General features: G+C 38.7%; 2 protein-coding genes and 1 long non-coding RNA gene across 9 annotated transcripts in view; 2 read left to right on the top strand and 1 right to left on the bottom strand.

Moving 5' to 3' along the window:
• The window catches only part of tln2b (talin 2b), a 98356-nt gene extending 80959 nt beyond the window's left edge, over positions 1 to 17397 (bottom strand). For 3 of the 7 annotated variants that reach the window (XM_017305321.2, XM_017305320.2, XM_081608211.1), the window contains exon 1: positions 17065 to 17392. The gene's annotated coding sequence lies outside the window, so the exon portion shown is untranslated. Of the gene's footprint in view, positions 1 to 16687; positions 16959 to 17064 lie in introns of those variants that run through there. The other 4 variants (XM_008412280.3, XM_008412278.3, XM_008412279.3 and 1 more) reach the window with 3 other exon arrangements.
• LOC103466595 (uncharacterized) lies at positions 8687 to 11591 on the top strand. The gene is made up of 4 exons (XR_533963.3): positions 8687 to 9114; positions 9226 to 9348; positions 10046 to 10123; positions 11032 to 11591. It is a non-coding gene; the product is annotated as an uncharacterized LOC103466595 (long non-coding RNA).
• A 3914-nt stretch (positions 17398 to 21311) lies between the features above and the next one.
• On the top strand, positions 21312 to 23481 carry c2cd4a (C2 calcium dependent domain containing 4A). Its single transcript, XM_008412277.3, has 2 exons — positions 21312 to 21623; positions 21718 to 23481. The coding sequence occupies exon 2, from the start codon at positions 21745 to 21747 to the stop codon at positions 23089 to 23091; it is 1347 nt and encodes a 448-aa protein (XP_008410499.2). The 5' UTR covers positions 21312 to 21623; positions 21718 to 21744; the 3' UTR covers positions 23092 to 23481.
• Positions 23482 to 25101: the final 1620 nt, after the last annotated feature.

The raw sequence follows: 25101 nt of genomic DNA on the forward strand, positions 1-25101 counted from the left end.
GCAAACTTCGGCTCAACAGATCTAAAATACAGAAACAAAGTTCACATTCTGCAATTCTCCCTTAATGTCCTGCATCTGTTTGAGAAGCCAAGCACAGAGCTGTGACACTGCAGTTGGATACAGATTCTTTAATCTCTCCTTTTGTATGTAATCTCCATCTCTACCCAGGGAGCAGCCAGAGAGGCAGGAAATGAAATCAATGCGGGGTCTCTGCACTGGGCTTTACTTCATTAACATGGACACTACAGATGCAGCAGTAAATCTGAATTATGAAAGGGTGCCAAACAAAAGAACAACAGACGAACGGATCCGTTGGACACGATAGGGTCACCCTGTGTTGTGTTTTAACACAGCTTTACCATTGTTTGACAGTGAGAAAATACAAACAGATTTCCTCTAACGAGGCTTATTTTCCTCACAGGGGAACATTAGCATGTAGGGTTATGCTGTATGAAAGACAATTAGCGTGTATTTGTAAACATACCATTTAACTATTTAAAATGAAAATGAGGAAAAATAAACACAACTTTTGCTTTCAGCTGAAGAGGAAGGTATTATGACAATTACTGATAATCACAAAGACTCGACGTGTTAATTTGTTGCTGGGCTGCTTCTTCCACACAATTCATTTTCACGATGCTGGCCAAAAATTTAGCTGTGGATGCTGATAAAAAGATCCTATTTCTCCTGGAGTTGTTCAGTAACAAGGTTAAATTGGGTTCACTGTTAATCTTCACTGTACCTTCATTATTTAACAGTTTTTGCTCGGAGCCAGAACATTCCTTAACAACATGCAGAAATGAATAGTTTAACTGTTCCAAAAAATATCTCAATAAAAAAAATATGATTTAGTATTTACACTCTAAAAAATAACAGTTGAAGTAAATAAATAAATAAATAAAACACCACAATTGCATGTGTAATTATTGCAAGTGATCCACATCAGCCTTGAAACATGTAACAACATGTTTTAAATCAGCTAAATGTTTATTGACATTTTTTTGACCATGGCTAAAATTTGTTACAGCAATTCTTTAATTCAAACAGATTAGTATGGATGTGTTATGGTTCTGAGAAAATAAAAAAAACTGAGTTGGACAAAGTCACAAACTTAACTGGCAGGTCAGACCTCAAAGGACAGCCAGAAACAGTATCAGGCATCGACAGCCTCATTGTGTTCATTGTTACAATGATGTACATCTTTGAAGAAAATTGGGTAAACAACATCTCTTGGGTTCATATTTTAATGAACAGATGCAGGCGGTGATGAAACTGTTGCAAGACGCCTCTGGAGGATGAAGTAGGCATGTGCTGGTCAATGGTGTTATGCTATACAGGTTTTCAAAAAAAATGTCATCATGCCTATTTGTAAGGCTTAATAACCTTTTGATGAGATGCAAATGGAAATCCTGAAGTGTCTGGAGCTTTTTGTCTGCTGCACGTAGCACTGGGTAGCAAATCAGAGCCCTCCCCCAGCTGTTGCTTTACGTTGCAGGTCAGCTAGTTGAAAGACAGCCGCTGGACTCTCCTCTACCGAAAAAGGAAAACTACATTTTATTTGAACATATTTTTAGTGGCAAAACTGAAGCTAAAGAGGCACCAACCTGTCTTTATAAAGTTAAGTCGTTTTAAAACTACGGATACATGCAATGAGTAGCATGTCTGTAAATTTACTGACTGAGCCACCTCCTTTTTTGGGGTATAATCTTAAAGATTAACACAGTCGTTAACACAGAAGGATTTTTCATGATAATTGTCTTAAGCATCCAAAATCGGTATATCCAAAACACCATGTGTATTAATGCACAAGGTGAAAAACACAGTTATGACTCAGCTACCATATAAGTACCAGCCAATATTACAAGTATACGTCAATGGAGTGGTGATAAATCTATTAAACCTTAATATTTACGTTCCAGATTATTGTACCATCTGATGCTCCTTCCAGCCAATGCTGATGTTAAAGCGCTTTGTTTTATGTTGTAGATGTGATTTCAACACAACATTCAGAGGTCATTAGGTTAAGCGCCTTGTTGATGGATTTCTACTAATGCCACTGTTGCTATGGTGAGAAAAAGATGACTGACATCAATGGTGCAGTTGCCCATTACTGAGACATAAAGCATCGGTACACCTCCCCCCTCCCCATTTCTGAAAAACACAGCTTCCAAACGATTAGTTGCATGCTCCCATGAGGCTGAGAAGCTACAGAGTAGAATGTGTAATTCAATTACTCCTGTGGTTCAGGACCAAAGGAAAGGGGGAAGGCGCATCCTTTTTTACCGAGAGGCCTAGAATATCCAAGTGTGGCGTACACACAAAAAGATATTAGGCATGCACCGTACAGTTGGTCTGATTTGGACACTTTTACCTGTTTCAAGAAGGCTGGAAAGAAACAAACCCTGTTTTCTCTTTTACATTGCAAAACAAAGTTGCACCTAAAACACTCTTGAAAAAACTCATCTTTGCACAGCGGCTGAGGCTAACACAGAGCAGAATGAGCCACCTCACATGGCAAGCCAGCCGCATTTGAGGCAGTGCCTCTGAGCTTGTGCCATGAGTTGAGGATGCTGTTTCCCACTGAACTTGCATACAGATTGCCCTTTCACAGCACAGCCTCCTTCACTGTCTCTTTGTCCCTCCTCCCAGCAGGGGGATTTATAAAGCTTCACTGTGCCACGCTCCACGAGATTCCTGTAATTTATGACAGGCTTTTTCCCTGAGAGAGAGAGAAATCAAATCAAACTGTAAATATAGTGCATGTTTCCCAGTATGAGCTCCTCACATGGACTATACATCACAGATAAACGGCAGAAGCCCTGACACTCATTAAATAACAGCATCAATAATCCTACATGTGGCAGCAGTACATTTGATTTTGGATTATGAAAAGGGTAGAAAGGATGGTTAATGATTGAGAAACACCAGAAGCTAGCTGAGGGAAATGAAGAATTACCAGACGCATAAAGCGGCAAATCAGCCAACTGATACTGGTTTCAATGGGAGGACAGATAGTTTGCGTCCACTAATGCAAGTCAGACCTTTGACCTCAGGCTTGCACACACACCTGGCTGTGTTACATGATACCCTCGCAGCCAGACTGGAGGGAGAATGCATTATCTCATGGGTATAGCCGCGCAGGTCTAGCATGTCCACTGCGCACAGGCAACTAGCCTCCATTAAGCTACTGGTCCATCAATCTGTGTGTCTGAGGAAAATGAAGACTCAACAGAGAAATATGGAAACAGCTGCCATATAGTGGACTAAACAGATGGTGGTGATGGCATGAAATCAACACAGGATCATTTTTAAGCCTCTACACTGCGTCTCAATTTAGCCTGAAAAAGGATACATGTCTGGAACACTTATCTAATATTTGATCTCGGAGAAAAATGCACTTCACAGATCTTTCCCATGTGCACTCTCTTTGTCGTTTGATTTTTTTGCATCACATATTCTCTCACAAACATTTGGAACAGCGCACTGAGCCCCCTGCATGGGTTTTGTTCGTCACTATGAGGGAAATGGTTTAATGTGTTCCTTGATGAAAGTGAACGCCGCCTGTTTTACAAAAGGCTTTTGAGTTTGGAATTATCCAATTACGCTAATTCAGTTGATGCAGTTTGCTGTAAGTGCTGAGCAATGCGTGCATAAGGAAGAAGGTTTACCTCTCTTGCAGAGAGGTGCTGTGCTTCTTGAACTAAAGCATATGAAACATCGGGCATACTGGAAGGCTTTCTGTATAATGCATTTACAGAGCGCACAGAAAAGGAGTGAGTTGTAGAAAAAGGTGTTTGAGACATAACATAAAACTACAAACTAAGGAGGCTTAGGTTGCGAGTCATCTTTAAATGCAATGAGATTTACTTGCCAGTAAAATGTCCTCGAAATTAGCATCATATGTATCACTGTAGAAAGCTGCAGTGACAGAAATATGACATTTTTTGCCAATTTTCACTGGCAAACTTGAGGCTTCATTCATGACAATGTTAAAATTCATACTTGATGGATGATTCCGATTTCAATGCAGTCGGTGAAGTGCCTTAAAATAGAAATGCCAGAGTGCCAAACTAGCTATTTTCTTCAGGGAATCTAATATTTTGGATTTATGGAAGAACAAAAAATTCTGGCTTATTTCTCACTGGAAACAAAACTCTACAGATAAATTATATTTATGGAAACACACATCTGTCGCAAGTGGATCTTTGTTTTGTATGTGTTTACGGAGGTACATCTCAAATAATTTTGATAGTGAGAAAATGTGAGATGTTAAGGAAGCCCAGGTTGCTTTGATAGAACCCTTTAAGTCATCTGCAGTTTGGGTCTGGTGTCTCTCATCTTCCTTTAGACAATCACTCAAACAAACAGATTCTCTGTGGAGCTCAGGTCAGGCCAGTTTGCTGGCCAGTCAAGGATAATAACACCAAGGTCACTAACTCAGCTTTGCTACCTTTGGGAGTGCAGACAGGTCTCAATTCAACAATGGAAGGATGGAAGGTTTTACAAGCATATCAGTAAGTTTAAGAGTACAAAAACTTACAGAGCATTATCTATTTCCCATGGCACAGTGAAGACATGTACCATGAGACAAAAGTGACATCTCAAAAAAAAAAAAAAAGAAACACTGATCACTGTAGAAACTGGTGATTGAGTACTGATATGTTCTACATCAGACAACAATCTCCAATATTCTAAATATGTTTTTACTAAGAAGTAGCATTTCATGACTGGAAGCCTTTCCTTCAAAGAAAACATCCAAGTCTCAAATCAGGTCAAATCAGGCATCTGTTTAGGTCTGATGAAACCAAACTTGAACTCCGAAAGGTCAATTTGACACAAAGGCAACAGAATTAGCCAGGCTTCCATAGAACAGCTTAAAGCTGTGATTCCCTCGCCCCCCATTAAACATGCTTAAGGTTAAGGCTACATCATGTGTTTTTGTTTATTTTCATGTTTTGAATGGCAAATTATTTCACCTTTGAATAAATAATATAGTTGTTTCTGAAAAAACACTTGTTCAATCTAATTTCTCAGTACATTAAACACCAGGGTAACATATGTAGAGATGAGCATAGGTGAAATAAAATACGTAGGCATATGACATTTGCAAGCTAATGGGTTCTGCTTTAGGGAGTTATTAGTTTCATTTTAAAAGCTGATACTATAAATCAGTTACAGAAAATTAAACCAAATGTCAGTCATTTTAGATCAAACCGATTAGGGTGTTTCTTCTACATTAGTACACTGTCTGCTCTTGAGAAAGACAACATTTATATTCAGCTTCCGTTCAGTGCTGGGCTCAGCAGTACACAGAAAAACAAGGTTACAGAATGTAACATCAGGACATTGTACGATGGATGCACACTTTGAATTTAAATAATCTCATTGCTCCAGATGCTTGACAAGAGGTCAAAAAATATTATACATCTGCTGACAAATCAGCCAATATTTGGCAGTTCTTTTAAAATATTACAATCAGTCTTAAGAATACACACTACCAATTTCTGAAAAGGCATCTTTGGTCAGCGCAATATTGCTACACTTACCATGATGACAAAAGTGACACCTGGAGCCCTTCAGTCAGCCACAAAACTACAGATAGATTACTAAGGAAAGATCTGTGTATCAACTTATGAATAAAAATAACCACCAGTTCGTTCAAACGTTCAAACCTTGCAATCTAATTTTTCACAACCATTTGGGGTTTCTCTGATTAACATGTATAATTATTCATATGAGAAAAAACCTCTAAAAACCTTAGTTTTATAATAAAGCCTTTGGCTCATCAGCTGTAGTGGAGGTAGCAACAATTAATTGTTTAAGAAGCTAAACAGGCAAATTAATGTGGGGATACCCATTTACAGAAAAGGAGCACATTTCATCTCAGTGCTTTCCTTCTTTAAAAGTGACAAGCTGACACTTTTAAAGAAATTAAAAAAAACAATATTCAATGTTAAATGTGTCTACAGGAAAACCAGTGAAACTGGGACAAAACTGGATGAGAACCCATGTTTGCTAACCATGTACATCGAGGACAATGATGACAAGAACAATTTAATAACATGAGAGATTTGTTAATTTGATATCAATGTCATTGGACCAGATTCCAGTTAAAAACTCAAAAAAGTTTTTTTTGACAACAAGCATTCCAGGTGAATTTATTCATAAATAATCATTTGAATATCTGGAAAAACACCAAATGACCAACATGGAATACGGTGGGAGATATGTGAGAAAACACTCCGAGAACCATGTTCAGTGGTAATTTACCTGGATATATCACATGGAGGTGCATTTTGCTTCAGGATTATCAGGGGGAGCAGGGGAGACATATTCAGGGTAAAAAATTATCAAAACAGAGCAGAAGAAAAAAAAAATCTTCATGGAATAAATGAAAACTGTTCCTACACTACAATCCATGTTTCATTCAACAAGATGAACATAGGCTGCTGTAAAACAAGGTCAGGCAAGCCTCTGCCCTGACATAGCAATGTGCAAAATTACCTAAAAATGACATCAAAGCTTAAAAAAGAGCAGCTGTGCATTTGTGTCACATAAAATAATTTGAGAGCAATGCCACAGCTATATCTTTTTTGTGAATAAATGTATGAGTAAAAGCCTGTCCCATTCAGTATACACACTTTAACTGAGTTCCACTGCTTTCTCCTCATTAAAAGTGTAAACATTCATAATGTCACAACTAGAAAACGATAGAGGAACAAATAAGTGATGGCGTAATTTGATATGACTTGATGTGAAACATAAAGTACAAATGCTAGCCCTAAACACTTTCATTTGAATGTTGTCATGCAAGCTAGTTGTATGAAAGAATCAACGTTTCCATTGTGAACTAACACATTTTAAACCGTGCTGAGAAAAACTTAACCCATGTGTTTTTAAGCCAAATGTCTGATTTATTTTCCAGTCATAAAACTAAATCAGATCCCAGTTTCTGGACTTAATCTTATCCTACCATTATAAAATCAACAACAGCTTACTGTTTGAACCGTAAAGGTGGAGAATTTTATAATGTCATGTAAGCTTGTAACTGAAAGTCCCTGGACAAAATGTAACACTTTTATTGTAATTTCTGCAGTATTCTGCTAACTCTCGTCATTCTTAAGTTTGCTTGACCTCTGTGGTTTTCTTTGAATTCTCTCTTAGCTGCATGTCCTCCACCCTTCTAGAAGTGTAGGTTTTCCACTGGAAGCAGGTTAGAAATCCTTTGACTGTTTCTTAATGCTTACTTCTGGAGTCATTGTTTCTGTCAAATAAGCTTAATCCCTTAGCTGTCATGAGGACACTGCTGACCTCAAGAACACCAGTGACTGACATGTACAGTACGTAAAAAGGGGTTTTAAATTAGTTTTGCAATACTAAAGTCATTTAAAAAAAAAAGTTACAAATATCTTGAAAAGAAGCCCATTCATCATCCCTCCTTGCTACTCCAGATGCATTTCATGAATTTAGACATCCTTCAAGCTGCTTTGCCGAGATTCATTTCTAGGTCACAGGGGCATCATGAGACACAGTGGCACAAAGGAGAAAAAGACACTGCTTTGTTTTCCTAGTTTGTATTTATACTGAGTTCACTTTCCTTTATGTTACATTAACACAGCTGTGCCAACACAAGTGCACAGGGTTATTAACTTGAAAAAAGTTCCCTCTTGTATCCAAAAAGAAATAAGAACCAAATTGCCACTTGTTATAAAAAGGTTTTCACGCTCGTTTTCATATTTTTCCAGCTTACAACAGAGGTGGGAAGTAATAAAGTACAAGCACGTCATTACTGTAGTTAAGAAGCTTTTTCTGTACTTTATTTTGGGCATTTTATTTTCTTGACCACTTTTTACTGTTACTCCCTGTATTTGAACAAAAGCATTATATACTTCTACTCATTTCCGACCCAATACTCTCTTCTTACTTCTACACATATTGCTAACAACATGAACAAGTCATAAAACAGAAGGGAAATCAATCGCTCTGATCAAAGGTGTCCAGAGGTAAGAATGGTTTGTGACACAGAGAAAAACATTAAAACATGGATGAAGACAATGTGTTGGGGAAACGGCGATTCAGAGACGCTAGATATTTATTCACACTCACTAAAGTAAAATCCAGTTACCTTCAGAAGTCACTTAATTAAAAAAAAATTAAGCCTTCCCTGCGTTTGATTTAGTATAAATAATTACCACTACAAATGCCTACGAAGTTTGAGAATCTGGCCTTTATAATGGGGTAGCAAGAAGAAAGCCATAGGAACTCATGTTCTTTGTTTGCCAGAAATAAATATGCAAAGGAAGATGAGAGATGAGACCACAAGTGAACTTTTTTGGCCTGTATGCAAAGCACAGCGTGGTGGAAAACTAGCACTGCACATCGGCCCGAATACATCATCTACCACGGTGAACTGTGGTCATGGCAGCCTCATGCTGTTGGGTTGCTTTTGATTGAGCGGCACACATCCAGAGCTACACTACAGTACAAACTTGGATCAAAACATATTCATGTGTTACAATGGCCTAAGCCTAAATCAACTGAATATCTGTGGCAGGACTTTAAAGTTGCTTCTGGCAGCCAATTTCCATCCAATCTGACTGAGCTCATGCTTATTTGTAAATAAGAATGGTCAAAAAATTCAGTCCCCAGATGTGGAAAGCTTCTAAACAATCCCCAAAGTCTTGCAGATGTGCAGTAATCACAGTAAAAGGTTGATGTAAATTGTATTGATTCAGATAGTTCTTTGTAGTGTTTTGAAAAAAAACAATCTACGTACTCTTTTGAGGAAAACCCCAAAGAAAGCATATGTGGTTGTAACATGACAAAATGGCAAAAGATCCAAGGGGTATGAATGCTTTTGCAAGACGCTGCTGGCGTGCATTTTAGATAGGAGTAATAACTCACTATGGAATCTGCTTTACTGAAGACGTCGAGCATCTCCAAATGACGCGTTTGACTCACTCAATTAAACCACCTCTAGTAATTACAGCAAATGTCAAAGGTTTTGTCCTTGGTGAGCACTGGATTATGAAAGATCCATCAACATGACGGCACTAAACTGTGGAGGGACAACAACGGTGGAATAAATGGAACTTGATGGATTTTCTGCTTAAAGTATGTTAACTACTCAATTAGTCAAACACCTTTGTCTAAGAGAGGCATACAGCTTACAGCGCAGTAAGCTTTATATTTGAGACACAAGCATTTTCTTTTTTTTTTTTGCAGAATTTCCCTTTTCACCAGAAATTTTTCCTGAGTCAACTTTATCTTTAAAAGCAGAGCAAAGGATGTAATTCTAGCTATTGGCTTTCAATGAAGGTAACCAGAGAATCTCCGTCCTTACACAAGGTCAGTGCTGTGCTGATGAGTTGCATATACAGGGATAAAGTGCCGCAATCACTCCTACTTTACAGCCTCCAGCTGCTAAATGCACTTCCACTGGGCTAATATGAAATAATTTTGATGAGAGTGTGACACATAAGCCTTCTGTTATATGAGAAAAGCTGAGGTGTCGACCCCCCTCGCTACGAAAGCCAGAACACTGAGGAAAACTGGAGGGAGAGGGCGAGAGAGAGCAACTCAGAGACAGAGGGAGTTCTGCTTGGTCAGCAGTCCTCACGGCCCACAGAGGATCAGAGCAGTAATTCTAGTGCTTCTCATCAGACAGGGGAGTCCTTTCCCCCTAGGCCATCACAAAAACAGTCTTATAGCTGCTGTACACACAATGGACTTGACAGGTCACAATTAACCTTGGTGTGAAACCACTGCCTTTTCTATAAAGAAAAAAAAAGCAGCAGTTAAGTTTTAAATATTTATTGCATCCGTTTTTCCATTTCATCCGCCTTCACGTTTGTCTTCACACCTGGGTGTCTTTGAGGGGCAAAATATTTTAAGTGCTTGCTTAATCTGAAGGTTGGGAATTTTTTGAACTCATGATGCATCCTAAAACAGACAAGCTGCACAACGGCAAGGGGATAAAATAATTCTGAATCTTGAACAAAGCTCTGGTGTGCTGCTACTAATTTGCTTTTTTTCTTCTTCTTAGAAATGAACAGGAACACGGCGACCTACCAGAGTGTACCCTGCCTCTTGCCCAATGACAGAACCCTGCAAGAATAAGCAGGTATGGAAAACAGATGGATGGATGGGATGAATATAAATCTGTCAAAAAAAAAAGAATGGGAATGATTGTACTGAATGAGAGCAATTAAAATTAAAATGATCTCTTTAATTGAAAAACCTTAAACACTTCCTGCTTACCTGATCAAAAAAGCCACATGAGATATTAGAAGGATGTTTTCAAATGCCAAAAAAGTGATGATAAAGTCTAAGAAAATCTTAAATAATCAAATATTGGAGACCTCATCATGTCACATCTAACATCTTGTAGTTGCACACATTTCCTGACGTGACACCTGTATTACTCATATACTGGTCATTCAAAATTCCACTTGAATCTGATCACCTGTGAGACTTTTATGTGTATGCATATCTTGTAATATTTGAATTTTGTAATACTGTTTACATTACAACACAATATTTTCATAATGTGGTGCAACAAATACCTATGGTCTTGTGGCCCAAACTTTTGACTTTCTAGCAGGAATCAGTCTGCACTAATTTCAGGAACTAAACAATCACACATCATTGGTGGTAATAGTGATCCTCAGAAATGTATTCCAGAACACAAAAATAAGAATTTTAAATCAATGTTTGTTTTCTTAACGGGGTCATCTGACCAATCATTTACCTTTTGTAAATGGAAGAAGGATTTGTTATTAATGCAATATGCATATTTTGCCAATTAGAGGGAGTCTTACAGTCCTACATATATGCCACAGACATACCTTAGATATTTTCAAACATTTTTGCAGCTGTATTAACCACCAGTTTCTCCAATATCTGCTTCACCTTTACCATATTTTAAATATGGCTGTGAATCATCATAAAGGGATACCAAGTGATTAATGTCCACACTGTATAGTGTTACACCACCCTTACCAGACTGCCTATGATTTATCTTTCATGCAGATTGTGGATGCTGTGTAACAGTGATCTCTGCCCCACTGTCACTGACCTCTCTCTCCCGTGGCATTCCTTCGAGAACCATGCCAGAAAAATACACACTCAGCATGCTTGGGAGTAAAAGAAAAAAACCGTCGGAGGCTTTGAAAGCATTTCACATCCATGTTTTCATGTGCTGGCCATGAAAAACTGCAGAGTTTATAAAAGTTTTCAACACATACTTTGGATTGTATTCATAGGAGTAATTACAGATGCCACTGTCATGATAACACAAACATACAAAAAAACTTTATGATGTCCTTTTTAAGTCTAACATCAAATACAGTTATGACAATTAAACCATTTCTGGCAGGAGATACTCAGAGCTCCAACAGTGTGCTTACAAAAGAGCGCATAAATGAACAGGAACATGCAACCATTGTACCTCAACAAAAGCAACTCAAGTTGAAAGCTTCTGAAATAGCAGTTTGCGCCATAAGAACAGTGGGAAAAATATTGACCAGACACAGCAACACAGCAGTCTGTCTTATTCTCAAATACAGTACATTGCAAATGACTTTTTTTTTTTTAAATATAATTCATCTGTCAGAGACAAAGGAACATCAGTTGATCCTTTCCACTTTGCTAAAGGGACCAATACATCACATGTTCCTCAGAAATGTTATCACATGATGTTTACTGATAATCAGTTTGTTTCGAGCAGTGATTCAGCCCAGTGTTTCTCTGGAAAAAAAACAGAGTGAGCGTGTTTCCTTTTTTAAACTGCAGAATTTAATTTTTTTTAAAGTACTCACAGTATATTCATATTCACAGTAAAATTGTCAATAAAAAATATGTGGTAAAAGTAACATGGAAAGAAAAAAATCCTAAACACATTTATATATAAATAAAAGCAGTCCACCAGTAAACCGCATGAAGGCACCTGGTTCTCAGTGAAGCCTCAGATTTCCGATCTCTGCCACAAATCCAATTTAGAACCGACTTCTGAATGCACAACTGAGGGAAGTCAGTTGTCTACGGCTCCAAGCTGGTATCTCACTCGACCTCTTCATGAGATGTGCCGCGGGGCTGTGCAACTGCCAATGACCCGAGAACTGAACATGTCATCGTAGCGCTTATTGACCCAATTCTGGTAGCTGCTTACACATCACTAACAGAATCACACCACCTCAACCAACATGTGTAGAACATGCTCAATATGCGCCGTATTAATTAGTAAGGGTTGGGTTGAGAGTAAGAGCCATTCCGCTTTAATAGTTTGCGTTTATTATTGTGATGTACAGCTAAGCTAACTGTAACTGATGCCACATTTTTTAAATCAGAAAGCAAATAAACTGTTGTCAACTGACAGGGTTTTCTATTTCATCAATAAATAAAATTACAAATTGCATAAATTCATATTTGTAGTTCTGCAAATGCAAAATGCTGGCGATGGTCTCAATGTTTTGCTCACCAATATATTAGCAACAATGTTAGGCGCCATATGCCCTTTAAGGAGACACTAATTTTAAGATCTAAACAGCACCAGATAATAAAATAACTCACTGAGAGATGCCTGTTCAGCTGATCAGCTATGTACCTTGTTCTTTTCTTAAGCCAACTAAATGTCCTTACACCATATGTCTTACTTATACCACAGCATACCATTTCTGTGACAGTGTGATAAAATGTTTGTGTCAGGGTTCATCTTCCTCCACCTATCCAAAGCCATAATCCTAGAGAAAACACTGCTCTGTGAATAAATTGGGCATAAAATTAGAATCACATGGCTAACAGAGTGAAGCCCCCTCCTTTTGGTCTCACCGACCTATTGAGGCATGGACTCCAATAGACCCTGGAGGTGCCAGCTTTCAGTGGACAGCAGATTCTTTGAGCCTATTAAGTTGTGAGATGGGACCTCCACAGATAAGCGTTGTCTCTACAACACATCTCAGAAATGCTTGATTAGACGTAGAACTGTGAAATCTTAAGGCCAAAGCAATGTCTGTATTGTAGATTGTGTATTTGATATCCTTCTCTCAGAACCAGCGTTAACTTCTTCAAAAATCTGAATTGTAGTAAGCTTGTTGGACAGGACAACACTGGCCACTCTTTGCCTTTACCTGCATCAGTGAACCTTTCCTCCCCATGACCCTAACAACTGTTTCTCACAGTGGCTTTTCAGGACCAATTTTGACACACACAAAAAAGACCAGTCCAGACAAGGAACACCCAACAAGAGCCACAGTTCTGAAGGTGCTCTGGCCCAGTTATTGAGTCAACAGAACTGAGACCTCGTTCAAATCCTTAAACAACCCCCTGAACAACAACATGATTCTTTTTTAAGGTAACTGGCTGCTTAACACATCCAGTAGTCATATAATAACGCCAAAAACTATTACTTGTGTTGTTAGCTGATTCATTCTGACACAATTATGGCCATAACTTCATGCAATCTTGCAAACTACCTGTATGCCAACAATAAATTGAGTGCCTCTACCTTCTATTTTGTTCTTTTGCAAAAAAAAAAAAATGCAAGCACTTGCAAAGGTGTAAGGAAGGCAGTCAGCTTTTACATCTACCCTTTTCTGTACAGACCTTGAACTGGAAGGAAGCCAACCCCTAAAGAGGCTGCGATTACACAGACAGCAGTGAGAGAGGGAACAAAAAAAAAACATAGATCCATTTCCCTTTAAAATAGGCTGGGTCACAGCGACAGCATGGGGTCTGTTTTAGTTTCCACCTCCTACACACTCATGCATTAAATATTGTTCAACAATCACACTCTCCAGTGACTCTCTGAGGCCTTTCTTCCCACCCTCCAGCTGAACATTTCCTGGGGAATTCCAACCAGGGATGTATTCTTTATGACACAGCAACTGCAACAGCTGAGGGGAAAAACGTTTTTTAAAGAGGAGCAAAGAAACACAATCAGGGTTTTTCGTTCCTTTTAATACAAGCAAATCAATAACTCAAGAACACAACCTAAACATATGCAAATTCTTCACATGTTGCAATGTCTTCAGAGCCTCTTTGTGTGATGCGATAATTTTATTTAGTTTTATCAGTATATCCAACATTAGATTCAAAGTGTGAAAGAAGGTGTTAGATATTTTTAAAACTTAAAAAAAAAGAACATAACAGAAAGGCCTCCTTAGTAATCTTCAAAAGTGAGGACGGTATACAGTTTAAAAAACAACTTTGATTAATTGTCAACAGTGAGTAAAATTAGGGGATCTAACCGTTTAAAAGCTTAAACAACAGTTTTCAACTTTTCTATCTTTTGCTGACCTATAAACTGACAAACAATCTTAATCATGTGAACAACATCTAGTGATTGCCAGTTGCCTCTGGCTGTTGCACGCTGCGTTTGAGCTTGTGATATTGGTGCTTCTTGTGTTCTAATTATATCTGTGTAAAGTATTTTATGAAAGGGTAAACTCATTGTAGATGCCTTTGTTTCAACCAAAGACTCTCATAATGAAAAATAAGTGTTGCATATGACACCCCCAATCACCAAGCATTCAAAATATTTGCAAAAAAATTAAAATAGTGAGGGTGATTTTAAAATTGTTTTTTAATGTGTTAAGGAAAACCATGCTTACTAGTTTTGAAGGTGTTTTGAAAGGTTTTAAGTTTGCCTTTTAAATTCAGATTTAGAAACAAGCATGTCTTGAACTTAAAAACATATATTTTCTACACCAGAATTTAATGTGCCATATTAACTTTTTTTGCAATCCATTCTTGCTTTAAAAGGCAAAACTGAATAGAATAGGCTATTATTAATTTTCCAAAATACATTGCATTGCTCATTTCAATTAGCAGTCAGCATTCCACCCCTATGTGGAAATAATAATAATAATAATAATAAAAATCTAACAAAACAAGGTGCTAATGCAAACAAGGCAACACACAGTAAGCATATGACAAGTCTAACAACAATGCACAAAGTTTCATCCAGCAATCAAAACAAGCAATCAAACCAGCTTTGTTTTCTGTCAAAAAGGTAGATGTGCAGAGCTTCATCTAAGACAACATGTAACAGCATGCTCCCTATCAGTTTGTATGACAGAATTCCCATCTGTTTGCATTCCCGCTAAGAAAAACCATGACTACAAACTGCATCATACGTAATTTAGTAAAAGTAAAAAAACAACAACAACAAAAAACACTTGTGACCCGTGACACATGGGTAATGCTCACAACAGAGTCATGAATAAATGTCACTTGTCAATGGGTACTCAAATGGAAAATTCATAGAGCGCTGGTCCTGAACAGTCGCTAAGATTAGCCTTCACATGGGTACTACCTTTATCAGATATACGGACTGTGACTGTGTGGGCTTTTTCAGCAGAAACAGTTTGTGCACTAACACATTAAACTAAAATAAGACATAACTAAGCGTTGTGAAATATGAAAATATATAGTTTACACACTACAAAGAAACACAGGCTTATCGTCCTAAAAGGAAGCATGTGGATGATTTCATCTGGCACTCCCAGATGCCTTACTGTGCCACTAAGTCGTGCATTTTAAGGAATTGCACTTCAGGTAAGAGTCTAGCATTAAGCATTAGTAGTGTGCAACACAATCCAGAACACTCGCTGCTGAAACAGCATCCATTGCAGCATTGCATCCAGCATCCAAATGCTCAGCTGATACATAGTGGAAAACCTCCCCGACCATTGCCTCTTACTCAATTCCACTCAATTCTCATCTCCCTTCAGTGATCTGTCTGGGATTTTTCCCACTGAGCTCAATTTCTCCAGTTGAATTTCAACCGGGCCAATCAGTGAATAGAAAGAGGAGTTGTGAACGATGATGTCAATTTTCGGTGACGTTTTAGAATAGTAGACTGCCTATAGTTGTAGTTTTAGCAATGGCAGCAAACGAAGTATGTATATATACATACATTTCTTTTTTCTTTTTCAGATCACTTCTGAAAACTCAAGAGAAGGAAACGGGTGAAATTCCCAGTAGATCACCAGTTTCTAACACTCAAACCAGCCGGTCCAGCATCAAAAGTCGCTTACATCCCCTCTCTTACTCATTCTCATGCTCAGTTCAAATGTTGAGTTGCAGCTACACAATTTTCAATTTATGTATGATTTTCTTTCCTGGCCTTTTCACCCCAGACTAAAAGATGACAACATTTACTCTCCTCTACCTGTTTGAATTCTCCACACATCAAAGCACTAAAAAACACATCCTCATGCCACCTGGGCTTTTGTGTCAAGAGAGATGGCCAATATTTAGAGGACACACAACCTTCCTACTGGTTGGCATCTTTGGGGAAATCAGCAATCAGCAGAGTGTCCTCTTCAAACATGGAAATACCATTCCAGAACAGATATTCTTATTGAAATACATTACTACAATTTAACATTTTATAACCAGGTCAAAATCCTAACAAAGCCGCCCATATTTTTGATTAGTCTACAGTAAACGATCAGGGTCACATCCTGCATGCCCACTAATCTCACACACGTCAATGTCAGCTTTGATCTTGAGCTGAGCCAGATAACATTCAGGTCAAGTCCGAGTTACTGTACGCCACATTTCCATGCAGAGCGGCGCAAAGATGCTGAGGCTGGCCAGTATGTAGCTTTACTTAACCATTTAGTCTAATTGAAAGAGAAATATTCTACAAACAAGTCGCTTAATCAAACATCCATCCCCTTACCTCTCTTATCTGTCAATGTCAAAAGCAGCAAGCACATATTTTGCGAGAAAAAAACAACACACACACACACACACAAAAAAAAAAACATCAGACTTGTCAGGCTTCTCATGACGCGTCAAATGAGACAGACCGACCGATATTGAATGCAAAAGAGGACCGAGTTGGGAAACATCTCTCTGCTAATGTGAAAAAGGTCGTCTGCAAGCTGTTAAAAACGAAATGCTGTCAGCGCTTCTGCTGAACCAACGCCGAGCGGAACGCCTCCCTGTGGAAGTGAGACCTCTTCGGGAGGAAGAGCACCTTTAAAGACAAACGCCAGGGTCCAAGAATGACGCCGCGAAGCATCTCGGAGGGGAAAACAAACGCAAACATCTTACCTGATGACTCTCACTCCTTACAGCATGCGAGCTGGCTTGGACGTAGGCGAGGCGACACACACCACAAGCGGGTCAGCAGCACGGCTTGCCTGCCTGCCTGCCTCCTACACACGGCATCAAGCCCCTCCTCGTTTATCGTACAGTGGAGAGAGATGGGGGGCTAAAAATAAATAAATAAATAAATAAAAATAGGATCACATATCTGTGCGACGGAGAAAAGGAAGCGGCGTCACTCTCGTCCACCTTCTGTATACATTATGTGGTAGGGTCAGGATGGCTTTGTGGATCGCTGTTGATTCAGATGAGCTGCCGAAGATGAGATTATCCCCACACAAAATTTCCACGCACGCCTAAATGCACAGACACGATAGTTTGATATAACCAAAGACTCTTATTTTGAAAGCGCACTGAATTTGTGCACCTTTCAATAGTATGTGAAGAGTAAAAGCAGAGCCTGCCTGACGCTTGATGTGGCCTTGGGCAGACTTTGACTAGGGGGGGGGGGCACTTACAGCTATCTACAACAGTATCACTGCGAATTTAATATTTATTTTAATGTACCTATGCTGCATCATTTAAGTATGAATTTTGCACAACCTCTTTAGTCAACAAGTGCCTGCAGTGATGTTGGGGTCACTCATATGTGTCCCCTCACACTGCAAAATTAATCAATTAATTCAATCGTCTGTCCACATTTGCCAGATGTTGGTTCATGCGGAAGGAGTTCTGCAAAGTCTGTGACTCTGTGCAATGGCCTGGCGTGGTTACATAACAGTTGGGTTAATTGTATAGGCTACAATTGAAAACCTTTTTAAAACGGTTGCGTGTTCAAACTAAACAGAAAGTGCGAATACAACTACTTCAGTAAAGCTGTGTTTTTATGTGGACAATAATGTTAGTGGATGCTAACCATCACTGTGGTGGAAATAGCAAATGTAGAAGAAGCATGTGGTTCCCAGGGACCCATATCCTCCTAAATACTGCCCTGACTGTTGTGTGTGGTTCAGACTCTGCCAGACTAATATCAGTCTGGGAGTTGGTAGAGCTGTTGCCTTGCAGCAAGAAGGTTCTGGGTTCGATTCCCGGCCCCGGTTTTTCTGCATGGAGTTTGCATGTTCTCCCTGTGCATGTGTGGGTTTTCGCCGGGTACTCCAGTTTCCTCCCACAGTCCAAAAACATGACTGTTAGGTTAATTGGTCTGTCTAAATTGTCCCTAGGTGTGAGTGTGTGTGTGCATGGTTGTGTGTCCTGTGTGTCTCTGTGTTGCCCTGCGACAGACTGGCAGCCTGTCCAGGGTGTACCCTGCCTCTCACCCGGAACGTTAGCTGGAGATAGGCACCAGCAACCCTCCCGACCCACTGAGGGACAAGGGTGTAAAGAACATGGATGGATGGATGGGATCCTTTACAGTATCCCTTGGGGTTTGTATGTACTTGTTCCACCTTTAACTGTGAATGCTTGTGACCAAACCATCAAAACCAATGTTTTTTGCCAACTGCCAACAAAACCTAAGAAGAAGAAAAAGAATCATCATCATCATCATCATCATCATCATCATCATCATCATCATCATCATCATCATCATCATCCGAAAGCCCATAAAATATACCAAGACTACACCCTGTTTCTGTTGTGATTTTGGAGGAGTCTGCTGCAGATTAACTGTGGGTTTGTAGGTACAGAAGACAAGTTGTGAAGTTTGCAGCTGAACATCTTCCATCACTATATATTTTCTCTGATGATTGCCCAGTAACTATAACTGAAACAAACAGCACACATGTCTTTGATTTATGTTTTAACATTAAAACTCTTAAAGTCTTTTTTTTATCAGAATTTCAGACTCACTAACCTTTCTAACACATAATTATTAACAATATGTGAATTACAACAGCTTTATTAAAAATTTGGCTATACTGAAAAACAAAGAACATTAAAGAAGTGAACAAATGTAAAACAGCTGACAGGTTGCAAATGATAAAATCAATATGATTACACCGTGATGTATATTTCAAAAAGAAACAACAATTATGTATGAAGCTGAAATAGGTAATGTGTACATTAATTCAGTTAATATTCCTTAGATGGTGAAATATGGACTTGTATGAATTTGGTTTTAACTTGTGGAAAATTAATTTAAAACTAATTGTTAATGGTGAATTTGGAGGGAAAAAAAACAAAAAAACTGGGAGCCCTCCTCCTGGAGTGTGTTTTACAAAACACACCTCAATGAGTTGCAGTTTGCATAAATGTGACCTAAGCAGCAGTAACGATTAAACATTTACCTTTCAAAGTGTGACTGTTGGTATCAAACTGAAGATTTACCTATATGTTGTCAACTAGCATATTTGTGAAGTTGCTCAAATTTTGAAATGTAAAAAAAAAATAATAATAATAAACTAATAATAATAAATGTATGTATAGATTTAATGTAATTATCAATCCAATTTTACGTCTCTCTCTGTAAGCGCCACATTATTGCTGTTTCCTGGGCACATACTGCCACCTGAAGGAGAACTGACAGCACTTACAAACAGGATAAACCTGTACATATGGGAGGGAAGATGGGATTTGGAAATGGGAGTGTTGTTTTAAGAACACATGCTAAACTGTTCATATTTTAATGTCTTATTACGATAGGGAACCTACCTTTGCTTTCTTTTAACTACTTATACATTTTATTTTAGGCCATATAGTCTTCTGATGACAACCGAAAGCAGTGAGATCTAGAAGGAAATAACATTTATTTCTATATATAAGTTATAATAATAGTGAAGGTCAAATAGACTCTCTACAATTTCACTCCACATTTCTGATAATCTCACGGCCCTCTGGTTTCCAAAGAGGTTTTTAAAGTACACTTGAATTGCTGATGAGATGTGGTCAGATAGGAAAACATTTCTGAGAAGTACTCCATTTAGAACGCCTTCCTGGTACATTGGTGCCACTGACATCGCTGTAACCCTTTACTGGATGGTGACACCTGGTAACCAAGATACTCAACTTGAACTTTGTGCTTTGAGCTTTTACCTCTATCTTTTCTAGATATTTACAGAACAAAAAGGCACTTAAATCTGGTCATGGGCACCAGGACATGCTTATCTTTTCATGGGTGAGAATAAAAAGTTCTTTGCATAGAGACGGACTTTGTTCAAATAGAAAAAAAAACACTGCATCGGTGTGTGCATATAAATGTTAAGCAGTAGTACAATTTTGATGATGTGCAAAATATACTATGTAAGTGCAAAACATTTAGTCCTGTAGCTAAAATGGGATTTTTGCCAATGTCCACACTTATCATCTATATGGAAGCAGTCTTTGCCCTGTAAATTTGTTTCATGTCTCACCAGAAGAGGGCAGCATTGACGTACTTTCCAGCAAGGGCTGGAAATCTAAACAGCAACGTTTAGAAACAAAGAAACATTTTACATTTTGTGACTTAGATATCCAATTAAAAACCGAAACATTTGAGTATCAGACATTTCAGCCAAATCTTTCTCTAGTTTTTTTCATTTTGCGATCCGTGTGAGCAAAGCATTTAGTTTAAGAATGTTTCCACTTGCAATGAAGATCCTTAAAAGTGTAAAATGAAAACAAAGATTTAAGACTAACACATCTAATATACCTAATTCTAATACCTAATGTTTCTGCATTTAAAGGATGGCTAACAATATCCCAGCTTTTCAAAAATGTTTCCTAATTAAAATTTTACTGTGATTCACAATCAGGTTTAGTATGTGAACTATCAATGTCTGGAAGATTGTTATTTACTCCAGTCACACATCCTTTTACATGTATTTATATTAACAGTCATACTGCGCAGACACAGACTTATCTGCCATCTTTACACCTTTTTCTACTTTCAAGTTGACTGAGGCTGAGATCATGAGAATGTAATAGAAACATATGCTGAATATTCAAAACACATGCGGTGTGTGTGTAGGTGATGTAATGATCCAGCCTAACATTTTTTTAAAGTTAAAATTAATTTACCAAATACGTGGCAAACAAACACTGCACCGTATGAATTTCTAATTAAAATATGGCAAACAAATCTTGTTATACTGCTGACTTACAAACCTGTGGATGGATTAGATTTCTTACTAAATGTCATGCGGTGAGTTTTTTTTAAAAACTGTTCCAAACTGTTATCTGAGCGGACTGCTTTGTTAAAGCTTACAAAAATACAAAAAGAGGTTGAACGCCCTTTAAAAACCGGAAAAAGTCGCACGTGAATTGAAACTCCGTCATTTGTGCAAAAGTGGTTGTTGCCCTTTTAGGGCCTGTCAGACTGAGCAGCACAGTGTCTACTACTGGGCTATGAGCTTTGTTGCCATTGGGACATTTCCATGGGAACCAGCGGCAGTAAAAGGAAAGTGGGAGGATCCTGGTTAAGCAGCCAAAGGGGTGTGTGTGAGATTTATTGGTATCCTGCTTCATTTAAACCATCTTCGTGCGTCAAGCTGACAGAACCCTCCAGCTGCTGTAAAGAGAACTTCTTACTCTCTCAGCTCTAAATTTGGAGCAACCTTTTGGATTATCTTTATTTTCAGGATATAAAGGTAGGAAGGCCTTTTACAGATTGTATTTAACAGTAATGTACGGTTTTGGTCACATTTGAGAGCGCCTAAATAATATGTAATTCTTATTTTGCAGAGTTTCCTGCCTTCCATTAGAGGACCCATGTGGGTGGTAGAAAAGATTCGCACGTCAGTAGAAAGATCAAACCTGCCCATGCCTTCAGCAGAGCTCAGCTTCAAAATCAGTGACATAATGTTGGGAGAAAAGACTGACAAATCCAGAAGGATTTCTCACTGTCCCAACATCATCACCCCTGACAACATCCCAGAATTCTGCATCCCACCAACAATTTTATCCCTGCAGGAGATGAAGAACTCGGAGCAAAAGGGAACAACTCGCATCAAGGCGCCTTCCTGTGAGAGGGCTAAACCAGAGGCCGAAGTAACATTTCATGAGGCGCTGCTAAATCCTCACATTATTCAGGTAGAAAGTGTGGATGAAAGCCCCTGTGACGGCTGCAGCGATGAGGAGACCACCAACGCCGATCCCCAAAGCCAGGCCGCCTTGTCCCTTCCACACCTGGCTAAAACTCAGACCAGCTACGGCTTTTGCACGTTACTAGAGAGCCCCCACACCAGAAGAAAGGAGTCGATTTTTCATTCTGATCCAGGCTCCTCTCCTTTGCTGCTGCCCAGGAGTCGTTCCAATACGTGCTCCAAGTTCTCCCACTCTGCCTCACCGTCCTCCTGCCCCTCTTCATTCAGCCTCAACAGTCTGACCTCCAAGCTCTCCCCCAGGAGCTGCACCCTGAACTGGCAGGCCCCTCTGGACAGCGACACAACTTCTTCCACTGAATCATCACCTTTCAGCTCCCCGCTGCTGTCCAGGTGCCCTGCTAAGTCTTCCCTTTTCAAAGCACTGAGCCATGAACTGCTGCTTTCAAGAAGCATAAGAAAAGCAATGGTGTCCAGAAACAATTCCCTGTCAACAGACGAGGGCAGCTCCACAGACAACAGCCCAAATATCATGAGGAGAGCCTCTGAAGGGTTAGCTGATGGCCTGGCCAACAGCTACAGCCTGGCCCCACCCAACATCTTCCCCATGGACTTGACGTTACACAGAGAGAGGGTGATGAAGGAAAGAATGGTGCCTGTAGGAAAAGATGGCAGTCTCAGACTATCAGCAGAGTACTGTCCAGATAACCAAAGACTGCGTGTTCGGCTGATCAGCGCTGAGGGCCTTTATCCTCTTTCTGTTGATCCAAAGATTATCAACTGCAGCGTCAGCCTCTCGCTGGTCCCCGGCAAACTCCAAAAGCAGCGCAGCACGGTCATCAGAAAGAGCCGCAATCCAATATTCAATGAAGATTTCTTCTTTGACGGCATCTCGGAGGAAGATCTTAGCCAGAGATCACTTCGCTTTAAAGTGGTGAACAAAATGTGCACCCTCAAAAGAGACTATCTCCTAGGTGACTGTGATCTCCCTCTTTCAAGTATCGTAACAATGTAGGTTAAACTGTGTATTTCATGGGTTACTTTTGTGTTTGAGCTATTTATTTTTAATTTTTGTATTCCATCAGTTTTGTATTTATTAAATTATGAAAAACACTGAGGATGTTTGTGTCGAATCTGTTTTAGAGTAGAACGCAATTTTATTCATATAAAGTATCTCTTTTTTCAACACGAAGTTTTATAAATAATAATAGGAAAATTAGAATAGTGAGAAAATGTTGCCTCTCTGGGTTAAATGAGATATTTTCCAAATGTTGAGTTGATGGTTTGTTAATGAGGATGCATCACCAGCTTGTTTAGTCAGACTGCAACCGTCTCATATTTCCTCTAAGCCTGTTGTTTACTTCCTGACCTTTCAAATGATTAAAATATCATGAGAAACCAGAAACCTTGCAGGGTTGTTGTTTTATTTTTATTTTATTTTTATTGACTATTTATAATTTATTAACCTTTAAAAATAGGATTTGGGTGTGTAAAACATAACTTTTGGTTATCCATGTACGCGATTATATTGCTTTGAGATACATAAGATACTTATTCTAGTCATTTCCATCGTCATTTCCTAAAGGTGAAATGATGCCCACACCTTAACTAATTAAATCAGCATACTAAAAACTGGACACCTTTCTGTTTCACACTTATTCACCACATTCACCAGACCAACACATCATCCACATGAGACGAGAATATCCTGCTGCTTTCACTGATAAAGATCAGGTTCAAAAGAACCAGCTGCAATGGCAGCGACTAGTTAAAGATTAAAAAGGTTTCCCATGGCACAGAAAAGCTCTAAAAATGGACTAGCGATTGCACCAGATATGCGAAATATTTAAACAACAAACAGTGACGTAAAAAAAAAAAAAAAGACACTTGATGCATTTGGTGAATTGATGTATTTCTACAGCAATAGCAAAACATTTAATGAATTCAAAGTATGAGGATCTTAATTTTGTGAATAGGGTATTTTTAATCAGTCGTACTGACCAGGTTTAAAAGGTTTATTCATTCTTAACCACTGATTGTTGGTCTGCAAGTAAAATAGTGATTTTGTGTTTTGTAATGATAATATTGAGAGGCAATTTCTATTGAAAAAAACATTTAAGCATCCTACACATTTGGACAGTCCATCCTAAAAAGGGGATTTTTCCAGATCTGTGAAGGTGAATTATGCTGCTCAACACTTTTTTTTTTTTTTGCTCACTATTGACTCAGCTGTGAAACAGCCGGCAATAAATGAAAGTTTATGACGTGAAGCCCTTGCTATCTGGTCAACCACTGATAAGATTTGAAGGGATTTGTAATAGTAAATATAAAAGCAGTAAACCCTTTTTTGTTTCCACACCACGTCGGTGTGACTAACATGGATAGAACATTACTACTTGGTCTGAAGTGAAAAAAAAAGGATAATACAAATATTTTTACTGTGATTTAGCAGGATAGATCAACAAGTACAACGCCATTGTGAAGTGGAAAGAAAAGGATACGGTTTTCTAGAGGTTTTACAAATAATATGAAAAGCCTAACTTGCATTTATACTCAGACCTTTTCACTCTGATACTATTAAATGCTTTCGAGGTCAACTAATTAGTGAATGTCTACCAAACGCTGGGTTTTAGGCAACATTAGAGAACAAACAGCCTCATGAAGACTGGTGGAAATAAGGGATAAGTTGTGGAAAAGTAAAACAAAATAAAAAGGTTAGGTTATGGGTGCCATAACCTAACCTTTTTTAAAGGTTAATTTAAATAGGCAGCCAGTTCTTTGTATTTTCAGATGTTGATGATCTCTGTTAGATCTGTAGGAAACAACTGTGTCCTCACAAACTGTTCTCCATGAATGTAAAAGCTGAAGTGGGGAAGTATGCCTGCTTAGTCTCAAATGTCCTAAAACAGTTGCCTAGTTACATTCACTCTACATTTATACCCTTTGCCCATGTTTACAACGCACATTAAGATGGATAACATCGAGAACCTAAAAACATCCTTCAATACTGTGAACCCATTCCACT

Source organism: Poecilia reticulata, chromosome 6, assembly GCF_904066995.2.
Source record: "Poecilia reticulata chromosome 6, P_reticulata-male-v2, whole genome shotgun sequence".
NCBI lineage: Eukaryota > Metazoa > Chordata > Actinopteri > Cyprinodontiformes > Poeciliidae > Poecilia > Poecilia reticulata.